Source organism: Haliaeetus albicilla, chromosome 15, assembly GCF_947461875.1.
Source record: "Haliaeetus albicilla chromosome 15, bHalAlb1.1, whole genome shotgun sequence".
Classification (NCBI taxonomy): domain Eukaryota; kingdom Metazoa; phylum Chordata; class Aves; order Accipitriformes; family Accipitridae; genus Haliaeetus; species Haliaeetus albicilla.
The window spans coordinates 32,789,821-32,806,504 of record NC_091497.1 but is presented as its reverse complement, the minus strand read 5'-3'; the positions used below and the strand labels follow the sequence as shown (position 1 = coordinate 32,806,504).

The 16,684-nt window shown below is 38.7% G+C and overlaps 1 protein-coding gene across 10 annotated transcripts in view; it reads right to left on the bottom strand.

Moving 5' to 3' along the window:
- Positions 1–2,545: 2,545 nt before the first annotated feature.
- Positions 2,546–16,684, bottom strand: part of LRCH1 (leucine rich repeats and calponin homology domain containing 1) — a 125,792-nt gene continuing 111,653 nt past the window's right edge. For 7 of the 10 annotated variants that reach the window (XR_011327920.1, XR_011327921.1, XR_011327922.1 and 4 more), the window contains 2 exons: positions 14,902–15,159; positions 2,546–5,200 (listed from right to left, as the gene is read on the bottom strand). Coding sequence is in view for 3 of the 10 variants with exons in the window: in XM_069802693.1 (XP_069658794.1) it covers positions 5,087–5,200 (114 nt within the window). In the remaining 7 variants the exon portion in view is untranslated. The remainder of the gene's footprint in view (positions 5,201–14,901; positions 15,160–16,684) is intronic. The other 3 variants (XM_069802693.1, XM_069802694.1, XM_069802695.1) reach the window with 1 other exon arrangement.

The window sequence follows — 16,684 nt, the reverse complement described above, 5'->3', positions numbered from 1 at the left end:
ATGATACTTAAAGATCTCTTAAAACCCATGTGAAGGAAGCAGTCTGTAGTAAAGGAAGGTTTGTTTTTTTTCTCTGCTTGCCTTTGTTGCTGAATGTGAGAGGCTTATGCTGTGTTTCTGGGTTTCTTTGACTTAACAGGACTGAGAGGAAACTGATAAATAGATCTGAAAAAAGCAACCCCTATCTATCTATAGATGATCTTATATCTCACTGTTGAAAATGAGTGTGCTTATTTTAAAGAAGATGGCAGAATTTAGGCCTGACAGTTGCAGATCTACGAGTTCCCAGTGGTATAATTCTGCCAGCTACCTTTGTGTGGGGCAAGAACACAGATTGTTCCAGTGAGCTGTTTATCTTCTTATGTTCAAGCAATCACTTGTAGCCTCTGCTTTCCCATGGTTCAGCTGAACCTGTGTTGTTGCTCAAACCTTGACTCATTCTTGCCAGAGGAAATACTAGGTTAGACGTAGGATCAGTTTGCTTTTGCAAGCAATGGTGAATGCTCTCCTGTTTCTCTGGCCCCTGCTAGATTCTAGGTTGCAGGGAGGCTGATGCTGGGAACTTGGGTTTCTGTTGCTGGTGACAGGCTTAAATTATGTATTGACTTTTATCAGTCTTGTGTCTGCCTATTTCTGGAGTAAGCTTGGAAGGCTGGAAGCTACAACTGTGCGCACTGCAAGAATTCTCTGAAATGCTGAACTCAAGTTTTGCATGCTCTGTGGATTTACAACAGAATCTAACTAACTCCCTTCTTATAAAGCAGGGCACCAACATAAAAATAATAAGCTGCAAGTGCTAAACATTTAGATTTTTCCACTCCCACAACAGCAGAATTGGTTGTGAAAGGCTTGCTTCATGTGTGGCAGCTTCTTCTAGATGTTCGTCCCCTGTGCCAAGACAACCAGGCAACTGCTCTGCCATAGCCAGCAAATGAATTATGGGGCTGTATCTCACACTGGACTGGAGCAGAAGCGCACTGTGCTTGTCCTGCAGCCTTGTGCCAAGTCCTATGAACAGAGCGGCAGTGGAGTCAGGGTGTTCAGCTTGGTGCAGGTACTTCCGATGAGAAACAGTTCTGTCTGTTACCTGTCAAAGCTGGTATTTTTTGCCTAATGCATTCTGATGATTGTATTTAAGGGAAATAGGCATGCCATTTTTTTTTAGTCCCTAACAGGAGTGTATGCACCTGCATGTTACATTAGAGGATATGTTTAAAAAGCAGGTTTAACCCTGTCATTTACTGTAAGTGTTTTTAAACCACCCTTTTAAAGCTGCTGGGTTAATGATAGGAAACAGCTTGCCCCATGTGGGGGGTGGGGGAGCCCTCTTTCATACTTGATAAATTTATATAGCCTATACTGTGATGGTTGTGGGGAGCTTTATTTCCTGTATCCGTAATTTACAGTCCAGCAGGAGATTAATTACCATATCAGCTTCCCCAAACAACTGCCCAGCTACAATTTTGGAGCTGCAAATAGCTGTCATATTTTCCACTTGGCTCTCCTAATAATTGACTGCCTTCCCACACTGTTTGTTTTCTTGATAAAACAGCATTTGCATGCACTGCTACCTTCCTCCTTGAGAGGGACTTCTAGCTGCCTCGCTTGTGAGTGGGAGTGGATTCAGGTAAGCATCTGACAGGGTCTTGTGAGTCCATGACCTTGCTTTGGAAGTCAGTAACCTCAAGGCTTTATAGAAACTGCCCTGAGCTCCTGTAAAACTGGTGCTAGAGGGTTGACAAGGAAGGGGCCCTTGAACTACCCTTATCCCTGGGTTGCAAGTCCAGGAGAGTGCAAACCTGTGAGAAGACTCGGGGCGTGGGGATGAGTTGTGCAGACAGCTCCTGCCACCAAGTGTCTCTGCACTGTCTTGATGAGAATTGCATGAGGCTGTCAGATCTCTAGCTGGCAATGCTCAAATGTCAGCTGGACACAGCCCTCAGCTGCTGAACAGGCTCTGCTGTGGGCGAGGACAACTGCTGCAGGGCTCCTCCTGCCTAAATTATGCCGATTCTAACACTGCGATCAGTCTGTTCTGGCTTTGTATTGCAACAGTCACAAAGGCACTCAAGCTTCCTGGGCAATCAAAAGCAGGATCTTCCCAGGGGATTATTGCAGAAAGATCCTCTCCTTCCACAATCCACTACCAAAAGTGAACAAATACAGCCAAAAAAAAAATCACCTGCTTAAATGTCTTTACGCTCATTAGAGAAATGAGAAAAATAGCAGAATCTGTACTTGGATGACTTCAGAAACCCACATGGGTGATAGAAGGTTGTATACTCACACTGTGACCTACAACCAGGAGTCCCTACTACCCTGTTTCTGCAGAGACAGAAGGGCAAAGCAGGGAACCAACACCAACATGACAACCTGACAGTTACCAGCTGGATCCTATTCCTAGTTTAGCTGCACAATTCCTTTATTTGTGTCACATCATCATCATCATCTCCACCCCCAAACCCTGATCCATCATTCCCAGTGTTAATTAAGCTCTCCAACCACCACCTCTTTTACAAGCAACTGTCAGTCACAGGGGCAGTCATTGCAGGGTTTCTACAAATAATATAGTTTAATTGTAACTACAGTAAAGATTTTCTATGTACATTATGTTCACTGCTTAGGGTATTAGAGATTTGCCATGCATGTTTTATTGCACATATAAATAGTGTACAAAGATTCATGAAGATTCTCTTTAGCCGTACAGGTTAAGACTGCATAAAAAAGCTGTATTACAAAATATTTAGAGCTATTTATTTACAGCCAACTTCAAGCAAATACTGAAAGACACTACTGGGAGAAAAAACCAAAATTTTAATTATGAAAAAAACAAGATTTGTCGAAATAATAATTACAAAGCTTCATGTTGCCATATATACATTGTAAAAAAATACTCAGGAAACCTGCATTTTATCCCTCACGATGCAGAAATCAATATTCCTATTTTTATACTTGATCTTTGAATGCTTTTAAAATTTGATAAACTCTGACTTGAAAACTTATTTTCTTTACATTGCTCGTGCTTTTTGACAAAACAGGTATTTGTGCAGCTCTGTAAAATATTAAAATACATTTTAATTTAGTGTTAAAGTGCACAGTACATTTTATAGGTAACAATATGCTAGCTGCCAATCAAAATTACAATTTAAGTCAATGTTCCCTCTGTAAAAGAAACGCTTTTGCTTTGGTTGAAGTAACTGGATATTTTGTGCATACTTACATGTTTCACTGTCTGTGAGTCCACTTTCCTGACACGTTGCTGTCAATACATAGCAGCACATTGGCAATTTGTGGTATTAAAAGGCATAGTCTGCATTCAAATACTCTAAAATCTGCTAGTGGAATACTGGTGGTTTTAAATGCAGTGTCTGTGAACACGTGTGTAACTTTGCCTGGATACATAGCAGTGACAAGCATGCATCGTTCTTCCAAAAAGTCTTTATACAATAGTTCTCTCCACCTTCTCTTGCTTAAATATTCAGTCCTCCCACCACCTTGCCTCTTTTCTGTCATTACGCACCTCGAATTTGCACGCACCGCTGACCCCTCGCAGCTCGCCCTTTTCGCCACATGCAGCTTTCCTGAACTGCTTGCCAAAGTTCCATCACTGGCTTCTCCTATGAAAGAAAACTGGATGGTCCAGATACTGCGAGAGTGGCTGTGCTGGAACTTTTTGATCTAAAACGTGGGATGTTTTAACAATAAATCATGCTTTTAAAAATCTCTTCAAGAAATTTAAAGTTGTGATAAGAAAAAGAACCTTATTTCCTATTGCTGATGTGGGATTAGAGGTCTGATCCTGCAAACATTCACTACAGAACATTGTGCTTAATTCTGTGGGAGATGACGGAGATTAGAAGGAGAAGCACTGTACCCAGCAGGTTCTATCTGGAAGATCAGGTCTTTGAGACTGCCTTTGGCAATTTTAAGAATTTTATCTATCTATCTCCTCTCAAAGGAATCATTGAAAAGAAAACAATAAAAATTTTTTGGCTACTTACTTGGTAAATCTTCTTAGTAATATTCTTGTGCTATTTTTGATTATTTGTTCTGTAGTGCTGTACTCTTTAAAAGAAATCAAGTTACAGTGCAAAATTATATTTCAAGACACATGATCCTAATACACATCATTCATTTTGTTGTGGCAAAAGTTAAATGTCTTGTGCATAGTAAAATAAGCAATCAAAAATATTTGTTCACATTTATTTTTCAAGTTTACATCTTTTTTTTTTTTTAACATCTATATACAAATAAAATGGGTGTGCTCTCAGCTTCAGCCAATTTAGTCTAGTGGGAGGAAAAGTGCTACTGGAATGTAGGGAACTCAATGGAATGCAGACAAATTTTTACCAATGTTCCACAAATTCAAGAAATAAAGAATGCCATTCCAGCTAGCTGTTCTTTTAATAAAAGCACCTATTTTGTTTGCTTTGTATCTTACATATTAGAAAATACAATTTACGGAGATCTAGAGCTACTGCACACCAAGTGGAATAAAAAATAACTAAATATTTATATTAAAATAAAGTGTTTAACCACAAAAAAGCAGTAATAAAATACAGTTTCCTAATTTACATTTTGCATCCAAAGGATGAATAACAACTCACTAATAAATAATATATAAATATTTTACGTCCGAGTATTTTTAAAAGGCAATAGCCTGAAGCAACTGCAGAAAAACCTAACGTGGTAGAAGTCTGATTTACTCTCCCTGCTCCCCCCCAGATGATTACAGTGATTCTTAGTTTAATAATACGAAGGTATCTTGCTGCAAGACAGCTGTGAACTCCACGCATTTTTAAGTGGCAGAGAGGTGGCTGTTTTAGTAAGTACTTTACAAAGTGAGCTATAAAAGCAGTGGAGCGCCCGTTTGCTCTAGCAAATGTTTCGGTTTAGTTTCTGCTTTGTAGTTTGACGCACATGTACAGTCTGAAAGATGATTTTAAAATCACAAGTATAAGAATACTCTTGGAGCACTGGTTTGGTTTTTTGGGGTTTTTTTTTCAATGCAGTTTGAAAAGACGGGCAGGATTTTGATTCTTTGATGGCACAGTGGAGCTGGTAACAGCAGAGATAGATAGTAGTTTCATGTGAATAAAGCTTGTTTCACTGTGGTTACATCTAGCAATGCTTGAACTGTTATGCTCACTTTTACCAAGCCCTTTTCTTCTAGGATGTGATGTGGTAGGCAGAGCTTCTCCTACAAAAAGACAAACAAAGGAGTAAAGATTAGTATTTCATACTCACTGCAAAACCTTGCTTTACATGATCACATACCCAACGAGCAGGAACCATTTCCTATTTTTAATTAAAAAGAATTCCCTACGATTTTGACAGAATGTCTCTGATCTTGCTCTCGTTACACCAAGGAATTAGTGAAAGATCTGTTAATATTCTGGGCCTCGGAAACCAACCTGTTCTGTGGCCGTTACGGTACGTAAGCATCTTAACTAAGAGTGAGGGCCAGCAATTACACACTGAACTTTCACCTGCAAAGTGAGAGAAGGTGGCATTCGCCCCTCCTTACATAGGAGTGAGTTTGGGGACAGAGGGCTGGTTTTATCGGTTAAAAAAAGTTCTACCACTGAGCTCTAGACAGGTCTTGGTCCCAGGATACGCACCGTGAAAGCCACCCATTAGCATTTACAGAAAGCCTGTGTAATGTTGTGCGGTCAATGGGCGAAGCGTTTCGTTCTGAGTAACGAGCAGCTTATTTTGAAATAGCCAGAAATCGGCTTTATTCACTGTAAGGACGCAGCAGTCGTGGCCAGGGCAAAACATACTCGCTGTCCACAGAGGCTGTTCCACCAGAAGACAGTCAGTAAATCCTGTAACTCCCACAGGTAACGAGACTCCCCTCCCCACAGTGAATTACAGAAAGCCTCGCGTGGAGAGGTAGCCTTGCATCAAGATTGGCTCTCTCTTTAAAAAGAAGTTTTTCTTAATGTAACTGGGTATTCCTGTTAATGAAATCCATGAAATTATGAAAGCAGGCAGCAGGTTTATAATAAAGGGAAAGGCTAGACTACATCACATAAACCAGAATTACAACTGGGAGACTCATTGCCACAACATGGAAGCCAGAAGCGTTAAGTGGGATGACAAAAAAACACAGATAGAAAAAAACCCAAACAACGCTATTAAACACAAACACATGGATACAGTGCCTGGCTCATTAAGTCCTTAAACTGTGCATGTCAGACTGCTTTACATTTGGAAAGGCACCATCTATGTGATCTAACCTTCCGTTCTTCCCCTAAGCATCCATATGTGACCATCAGCGGACACGGGATAATGATTTTTTTTAGAAAGAGGGTTGTTTTCATATTCTCAGTATTGAATCTCTTAGCTGTTCAATAAACTTTAAGCTTTTAAAACTACCAATGCCTTTGAGATTATATTTTAACTAATTGCCTGTCTTCTAGTGAATATTCTTCTTGCTTCTGTAATGCCAACTAAGGGTCTCTTATTTTATCTCTGTCACACCTCTGCATATTCACATTGATTCTATCTCCTCAACCTCTCTTCTCATGACACATCTTGTTCAGCTCTATCCCTTCCCTGACCCCTATGAACCCTTAAAACTAAATAAAATATTCAGGATGATGGAACTGGAACTGCTACATGCAAGAACAATTAATACAGTTTTGATCATGTTATGCACCTATGTTTAATTGCTTTTATCTGCTTCCACTGTTGTCCAGTCTTTGCTCAGGAAAGTACCGCTATTAAACAGCTGCTCCGCTGCTTCTGATGTTTATGACTTTCTTTTATTAATGAGTATCTCCTTTATGCACAACCAGCACTCAGCCTACTTAAATTTTTTGTCAAGTTCCTCACACCCCACTCCAGCCTCAATGAGAGAAAAACTGCAAAACTTACCTATTAACTACCAAACCTAAGAAGTGAGGCAAACTTCATTCACAACCATGGCATCTGATACTGCTAACTGTAATTTATCTACATTTTATGTTTACATGTTATATTTACTACTTAAAAATGTTTTAATAACTATTATTTTATGTTTAAAAGATTTTTTTTAAAGCTTAATTTGTAATTATATTTTTTAAGGCTCGTGGCTATAATCCAGAACACCAAACAAATACTGTGGATTCCTTCTGCACACATGGACCCAAGAAACAATTTCAAACAGATAATTTTCAAGGATCTTGACTGAGCAGGTCTGCAAGAGATGGACAACATCCATTTCTCCCCGTGGAAGATGCTGCAACGTTCTGGCGATCTGCTAAACGTTGGGTTTCCACTTCCATTGAGCTGGTGGATTCTGACTCCCATTGACCAAACCGCTGCGGCAACTGCCTCCCGTTCCTGCCTGCTACCGTGCCCCTCGCTGCTGGAGCGATCTGCCCAGTCAGCCCGAAGGAATATCCCCATCTTGCAGCCATTCCACTTCATCACCCAGATTTCCATGCCAAACCTACCCTAAATTGGTCATTTAAGTTAAGACACTGGGTTCTGCAGTTCATTCTTGTTTGTTCTTCTGAGTTATTGACCTGCAAGCTGCAAGAGACAGTCCTCCCCAACTTCTGTTCCTCTGGAAGTGTCTTTTCCAGAGAAATATATAAATATATTTTTAGGATGCAAACTCCTAAACTGATACCTGATAAGCACTGGAGTAGCCACAAAAGAAGGTAGAGAGAGTGATATCAAATAAAAGGGGGCGGGGAGGAAACAAACCCCCAAATATTTCTACTTCAAATGTATGATTTTTTTACTAAAAATATTTTGCCAATCTAATGTCTTGGGACACAGTTCATATAAAAATCTACAATACTCTAATTCCAATAATTTTCAAAAAAATTCTATTAATCTTACTTACTGAGAATGCAAATCAGACATCTGAAGTGAAATGTTATTCTCTCCACTCTCTTCTACTATTTCCAGTGCTCTTGCACAGGCGGCTCTTGTTTCACAGATATGGTGGCCCACAACATGCCAATATTTCATTAGTCTTTCACGCTAGACAAAAGGCATTAACCAGGAATGCCTGCTGAATCCGGTATCTGAAAACTGACTGGCGTTACAAGGCTGAAGGATAGGGATTGAAGCAAAAAACCCAGCCCCAGAACAACCTACCTTGCTAGACATTTATGTCTGAGAATAGTCTAAATTTTTCTGTTGAAGCCAAATTTGCTGAAAAAGCTACAGTTAAGGATGTTTCCTTTAGAAAAACTTAAATCCTAAACTTACCGTTTTTGTGGCAGCTTATAGCACTTGGGGAACTCTTCTGTTATGCTTTCTTGCTAGGAATTTTGCAATTGTTTCTAAGTACGCTTTCACTAAAAGCATAAAGAAGCGCATGCCCCATTTTATATAAAAACCCCATCCAATGTAATTTTTCTCCTTTTAAAGAAAATGCATTATCCAAATCTTTTAAATTCAGCATAGTAATCCCATTTGTATAAAGCAACCTCTCTCCCCCTGCTGTACTTACAAGATGCATACTCAAATAAGGAAAGCTATTTAAGGAGGTCTATAAAAAATAGGACCGTACAACTGTGTTCTAGGAGTGAGAAGTTTCACAGCATGTTACTTTCTTATGTTATACATCATCCTTCATTAGTGCTTGAAACATATACAATTGACAGCCTTCTCTTATTAAGCAGAAGGTGGAACATGGTTAATATTTTATAATTCTGCAGTTAAACATGTGGCTACAACGAACTTTCCAAAACCAACGAGACCTCTGCCATCTCCTAAAAATGAGAAACTTCGTCTTAATGCGTCACGAATCAATTCTCTTCTCTAAGCCCTAATCACTACCTTCAAAGCTTTGTAAATGGGTTTCATCAACCCTGCCTCACATACTTTTCCAATCACAGCTTCAGAGTAATAAAGAAACTCTTCCCAGAATAAGAAAAATCAAACCCTGCCAAGGATGGAAGCCAGAGCACACTGACAATAGCTCGACTTTCTCCCTAACAGCAGTTACCCGGGGCCAAGATCCCGGGTGTCTCGGTCCTTAGGTCCAGCCGCTGGCCCTGCAGCACGGTCCGTTTTCCACGCTCTGCCTCACTCTCTAACCCTGCTACTACTATCTGGGAACCACTGACAGGAGAGCTGTGAAGCTGCAAGCCATCAAGATTTCAAAACTTTTCTTAAATCCTGGCATTTGGCATTTTGAGACAATATATGCCTGACCAACCAAGAGAAGAATTTGCACGTGACTTTGCGGAATCTCAACCTCACCCACTTCTTCCCACCTTTGAGAAGATTTCTGTCCCTTTTACATTAGCGTCAAACCCATAACGCATCAATATAGTAGTATGAATCGCCTCTCTAAAAATACCCCTGTTGAAACCAACACTGAACAAACCCCAGAAAGACAGAAGAACTGGCTACTCATTCTCAAGACCAGCCCAAAAATCTTTAAAAACAACTTTGGAGGGAAGGGCTGCCACTCCACTCACAGCAGCGTGAATATCTCTCTTCTCTACCTGCTACAAAAATGAAGATCTACATCTTCAATGTATTTTTTTTTCCTCCCTAAGAACACAGAGGAACTTAATTACTTGTTGCGAGCAAACCACTTTCTACAGACACACAGCCGTTTTGAATGGATAAAGATGTTTTCAAACTCATCATGAAGCAAAAGAACAAACTCCTTTTTGACAGGGAACAAAAAAAAAAAGGCACAAAAAGGAGGTAGGAGCCAGGAGGCTGAGTCACAAAGCCACACAAAAAGACAGTACAACAGGTGTACACGCGTGCATGTGCTTGCCGGAGCAAGCTTCTAATCCTGGAACAAAAGGTCCGATTTAGATGGTGTAGAGGAAAACCAGGAATACACAAGGACAATCATCCCACAAGGATATGTGACACGCTACACATACATATCTATTTTCTTTGACGTCAGGTAACTTCAAAGTCACGACAACTGTTTGAAGTGGTTTATGCTAGGGCAAGCAGCTTGGCAATTCAGATACAGTTAAGTATTTATCAAAAAAGTAATTGTTGCCATTATATCATATGGGCAAGTAGCGAAATGACCGCATCGTGGTAACAGCGGGGCCCAACTGTATTTGTTAGCAAAATTACACAGAAATGGAATTCTACAATTTGGCAAGAGCCTTTCTCCCTTGTATTTGTAGAACATGAGATTTCAGATCTACAGGGAAAAAAATAAATATTTGTAAAACAAATACTGGAATATGTAGTTTCTCCAAGGACAAATTAAAAAATTCAGTCCATGTAATGCCCATCATTTAATGTTGGAGCCAGCTACTCTGAAATGGAAAGTCATTAAAAGAAACATCAGGGCCTTTCATTTAAGCAAGCTTATGTCAACTATACAAAATCTTGAAATTTAAACAGTTGAAAAAACTATAGTAAATATTTACTTTTTCACATACCTAAGGCAATTTGAAATTATGTCTTTTTACATATATTTTCTTTATCCACTATTACTGTTGATGTCTGTATGTGTCCAAATGCCCTGAAGTTACCATTTGAAGTACAAAAGAAAAGAAGATAAAAAAGCCACAGTAATTCAGGCTATAGGTATATTTCATAATTGTTTTCTTTTAATTTCTAATGGGAAGATTAGTATGTTTTTTGAAGTATACACTTATGACCAGATTTGACAAAGCAAAAAAACCACTAGCCCTTCAATACTGCAGCTGCAATTCTGTATTTGGAGTTATAGCCAGTTAAGATGTCTAAATATGTGCATCTTCTGAACATGTAATAAGTTGCAAATATTTACAAAACTGTACTTGCACGTGGTGGGCTTCGGACCCTTTTACAAATTCTGGCCTTGAGCCATAAAATTTTAAAAGCAGAACACATATTTTGCCAAAATGCCTCACAGCTTCATTCTAACATGCCAAGAAAACGGTGACCTGAAACTGCAGGGAACAAAACACAGACAGACACACATGAAACAGTGAAACAGTAAGAGAAAATGCATACTTACAGGGGAAGTATCAATTATACCATAACCTTATACATTAAATTCCGAGAGGTAAAGTGAGGGAATGAGAGTGTTTTGTATCATCAAAGTAGAATGGGTCATTGCCTTAAAGTATTTTTATACTGCTCTTTCTGCATAATGCAGCTTATGTGCTAGAAAGGAAGGAAATGGCAAAGGTTCACAAAACCTGCTCTACCATGTTTTCTAAACCTGCATATATGACTGATTTCCTTTTTTTTGTAACAGGAGTAAAATGCTAAGAATATTTCTTTTTGTGAAAAACAATTACGTGGCAGTAATTTGGAAACTTATTAATGTATATGGAGTAGAAAACTGGACTGAGTATTTGCTCAGGTCTAATTCAATCCCTGTTCATATTAAGTGTAACTTTCAGAAAACTTATTAGGAACACAAAGGGATCCATGCACAGATTTCAGCTGCAAAAGCTCGTTAATATACGGGAAAGGGGCATTTGAAGGACTATGACACTGCACTTGAAAATATTTATCTCCTTTCTGGCTCAAGGCAAAAGAAAGCCAAATCCTCACATCAAAATGCCACTTGTAACCCAGTACAAACACATTTTACCTGCATGTAAATCCACTACAATTTGTATTTATTACTTTCTTGCAGTATGGATGAGATGACCTCCATGGGATAAAAGAGAAATCAGTATGATGGGCACAGCACAGATTGGAGTAGACCAATTTATGAAGTTTGAAAAAACAGTTTGAAAATCTCTGACGACTATTGGAATGCGAAAAAAATGAATGGGCAAAGAAATGGGGGAGTAAATATAATTCATGTTATCAATGACTATGTGGGTGAACTACAATGTACGTTGTTTTTAAACCCAAGGTCATCAACTTAATCCTGTGACTGGCTGCGAGCAGTAAGTACCAGTTGTACATAACTGAATGTCTCAGTATCTGGATCTCCTCAAAGGTGAAGAGCCAGCAGTCAGGTGAACTGTTGGTTTCCCAAGTACTAAAGCCACAGGAACAGCAACGCAGAAACAGGACTCTGAATTTAGCAAAGAACCCATTAGAGTAGATTAATGAGCTAAATATATGTTTTAGTCTCCACCTCCCCATTTGGAGGCAGAACTATGGGCTTCAGGGATGGGCAGACAGGTATTTTTCACATTTGCATTATGTTTGAAATATATTTTGAGAAACATTACTACATTCGCACTTAGAGAAATGCAAGGGTGTATTTTACTATTCCTCTCCCTGTAAGATTTATGTATATTTGGAAGTGTTATGAATAACAACCAAAAAAAAATACCAAACCAGATAAGCTTCATGTATGGTAGGTAGGTAAGGCTGTGCTTGTCATGAAGCAAGTATGTTCATTTTTCACAGCCTGGTTCAAGATGGCTTCAACTCCAGAACTATAAGAAAGTGCTTGTAATATTACACTTTAATTACTGTATATTGTCATAGTTGACGACAGTGAGAAAATGTACTCTAAGTAACTAAAAGACAACTCTGCATGGTAAGACTATGTAAAGTTAAAACTTTGGACAAGTTTGAGACTTACGTATCATTATGACTGGGGTATGTCCAGTTGGCCAACGTTGGCACAACAGTAGTTCAGGTTCTAACCCAGTGTCTAGTCTGATAAAACACTCAAAACCACTGAAGACACGAACTTCCATTTCTGCACGCTGGAAATGCAAAACACACTGATCTACTACTTCTCTTACCTCCCTCCCAAAGCTACTGGATACAGTGGAGAATCAGACGTAATATTAGACAATGAGACACGTGTACTATAAGATGGTAGCATCGACTTTCACCACCTGATTTTCTAATTTTAAAAAATGTTAAAATATACTCATACATGTGATCGGTACTATATGAGAGAAGTGCACAACACAAAGCGTTGACAAGAGACCTGTTTACCACTTATGGGAGCAGGAGTAAAATCCCAGCCCTAGAGAAGACATCACTTTTGTCTCAAAAACCAACACTGGACTATAAAGAATCATACAATTAATAGATTCTGAACTGGTTCAAGCTTTATGGCACTTTCTCAGTTTCACTAGAAAAGCAATATCGTTAAACCAAGACAACCAAAATCAAGACAAAGATCTGCTGAAAGTGGAAGCTTCAATGTCAAGCTCTGGGTCTGAGTAAGCAAGTGTCCGGTGCTGGAATCACTGAAACTAGGCACACAGTTAAAAGACAGGCCTGTGCAGGATGAGGGCACAAGTCTGGAGCTACACACCCAAATAACTAGTACCTTCTCCTCAAGTATGAAGAACCTAGAAGCACTCACTAAACTCATGCCTGGCCACAGAAGACGCTCCTTACAATAGAGGAGTTCTACGTATGCACTGGAAGCTGCCAGACACTAAACCCTTTAAAAAAACCTTGATTTATCCATCATCTGAAATTAATTTTCCCTTCTTAAAATATGTATCTGATTATACATTTCATCCTTTTTATATATGTATGTATATATTTAAGCCATGGAAACCAGGAATAGAACTGCATTTAGAAGTTTTTTAATACAATTTTACAAGTATCTGTGGAATGGGGATATTTATAGTGTAGCACTAAATCATAACCATATGGCCAGAATACTCAGTAACATACAAGGTCTTATGCTAGTTATCCTCTAAAAGCCTATAGGTGATTTTTTTATATACTAGGCAGTGAGAAATGAATGTATTTATTTCACTGACACGAAGCTGAGGTCCTTTGGGTAGCTCGCCTGAGACTGAATTACAAATTTAGTCAGCAGCATCTAGGCCAATACTGCAATGTCAGCATAGGTTTGTAGTCAAGGTTTTCTATTGTTCAGTCAATTTTCATTTATATATTTCATGTTGATAAGGAGTAAAACAAACAAAAAATTGTCTTTATCCAAGTTTTACAACAGATGAACAGAACTGGAAGGGAAACGGAGGTCGTGAGTCCAGCGCTCTAACCACAGGCAGAGTTCAAACATCCCCAAACGCCTCCTGGCTAGCGCTTGCCTAACCTATTCTTCAAAACCTCCTGGGATGGAAAATCTCGAGTCTTCCCAGATGATCTGTTTTCCTAGCTACGTTATCTTTGTTACATTGGTCACACAAACAAACAAACATTACCTGCATTTTCACAGGTGATGAAACAGAGACAAGATAGTGACGTGACTTGCTTGACGTCACACGTAAGAATGGCAGATACAGGAATCTAACAGCTTTTTCTCAAACTGTCTTATTGTAGCACACTGTACCCCACGATCTTCCTCCCGAAACATTCTAAAGTTCCTTGCATATTATGGGTTGCTCATACCCGCTACTAATTTACAGTCAGCTTTGGGGTTTAACACAGCAAAGTGTTTAAAAGCAGTTCAACGCTGCTTTGTCAGACAGAAGAAAAAGATTATTCTATGGAATCTGGAGGAAAACAAAATATACGTAGGAAAACATAACTACTCCAGTATGGAATTTAATCGGAACAGTAGAGATGACCAACAATCTTTAAAGTTACAGTACTCTTGTAAATCTAAAGGATTAAAAAATAACAGTAATTTGAAAGATAGTTCTCTAAGTGCTCTTAATACAACGTAAGTTGAGATAATTGGCACCAACTCCGAAAATACTATCATCTGTTGAGGTGCCACCTCAGTTGCTTCAGTATCTGCAGCATTCTTGGATTTTCACAAAAAGTAAGAGGCTCAGTTCTGTTTAGCTTGTGATACACATCTAGCCTACACCCAAAAGCGGGCAAAGAGTAGCTTCACTGCTTTTAACACATTTAGTGTGTAGTCTAGGCAACATAAAAGAAAACAAACGATAAATAAAGAGGTACATAAGTTCTTAAACTAGAGCTGGAGGGGAGAGAAGAGATGGGACTTGCCTTCAAGATGCTACTCCCTCTCTCCCCTATTTCAAGAGATTAATAAAGATATTACAAGGAAGGGAAGCGAGGGAAAGGGAGAAGTTTGTAAGACAAAGGAAGGAAATTAAGTACCTGTAATTTGTCAGAGACAAAGCAGAAAGTTTGTGTGCACATGCGAACAGGTTATGCTGTTAGCACATTCCAGTGATAAGTTATATACATCAAGACTATAAAAAGTATGTGGAAAAGACAAAAGCCTATTAGATCCCAGGAGCGAAAGGTAGAAGTTGATTGTGGGGTTTTCTCCCCGAGGGCGAGCAGAGTGTCAACAGTCTTTCGAATGTGACGAATATCCGACTGCAGGATGTCATACGGAGAGCAGAGGTCAGCCTATCCCGAAGGGCAGCCATTAGAACAGAAAAAAACAGTGCATAAAATTAAAAATACAAAAATAGAAAGATATTGATAAATAAATTATCACAATATTCTAGCATAAACATGTAGGAATAGTTTCCTCCTAGTATTGCCTTAGTCACTAGACATCCCAGCTTTCTTTTATTTCCTCGAAATACGGAAGCTGTCATACAATATCAGAACATTAAGATAGACGAGCTCAGGCCTTCAAATACTTCCAAAATTATGCCCAGATTCACAAGGGTGAGGAGGTGCGTGTGATCCACTTATTCCAATGAGATCTGCACACCTTTGTCCATCTGGGCCTTATTCAAATGCTTAAATGGAACCAGCTGTAAAAGCTAACTTACATAATAGCAAACAGTGGGTTAGAAAGCTGTTAAAAGCACAAGCAGCAGCAATATGAAGTCTCAAGAAAAAGTACTTAAAGAAATTGTTAGAAGTATGCAGAGTTCTCTGACATAATAATCTAAAACTTGGTATTCAAATATCATCTTAAATGATACCCTGGGATGGAAACTGAAAAAGTCAATGTAGCACTAACTGTACTTAATTTTAATAATGTTTCTAAACCGACAAATTTGACACTAAATTCCTTAGGTAGCATTTTAAGTTATTAGCAGGTTAGACTCCCATACTTTTTTTGGAAAGTAGCAACGACTTCATGTAGTAATTTACTCTAGACTAGCTATACAAAATGAAGTGTAGTATGTAATAATAATATCAATATGCACACACAATATTTAACATTAAAATCAAACCAAGCAACAACTAGTACTTTCAAAACTCAATCTACGATATACCATTGTACATTGCAAAGGAGGCCTTACTATCGAAGACGGTGAATACTTACTGAATAAAATTATACGAAGTAAGAAAGAGATCCCCTGTTTCAGAGGAACACTATGTTTCTTTAGTAGCTTTTCAGTCTCGCTTGCTTAATGAACTGACAGTACACCCAATAAACGAAGACGTGGAAGTTCAGATGTCTGCTTTCTGTTAGTGCAATGTTTCAATGTCTACTTGGCAATAAACTAAACTTTAAAATATTTAAAAGAACATTCTATCCTGAAAAGTGACTAGTGCAACTGCAAGTCAGAACTGTCATTCATACACAAAGAAAAAAGTGACACTTTTTTTTTTTTTCTTTCTTCATTTTTGCTTACCATGACAGGTTCTAGCTTTAACAGGAGTTAAAACCTGCAACATTTTAATTTTGTTACTTAGGCCAGCAGATACACAGAGCGGGGAAAACCACCCTGCCTAGCAACAACACTGCTATTTTTACACTCATTTTTCAGAATTTTTTCAACTCAAAATTCTAGTGCGATCACAAACTTCAGTGCAATTGTATTTGGCTTTTTCTACAGGATGAAAACTCACAGACTGAAAAAAACATGCCCATCTTGTTTGAAAATGGGATGGGACTAGTACTGTATTCGAGAACATCTACATCCACAAGCTGCTTACCAGAGAAACTAGTTTTAGGGCAAACAAACTA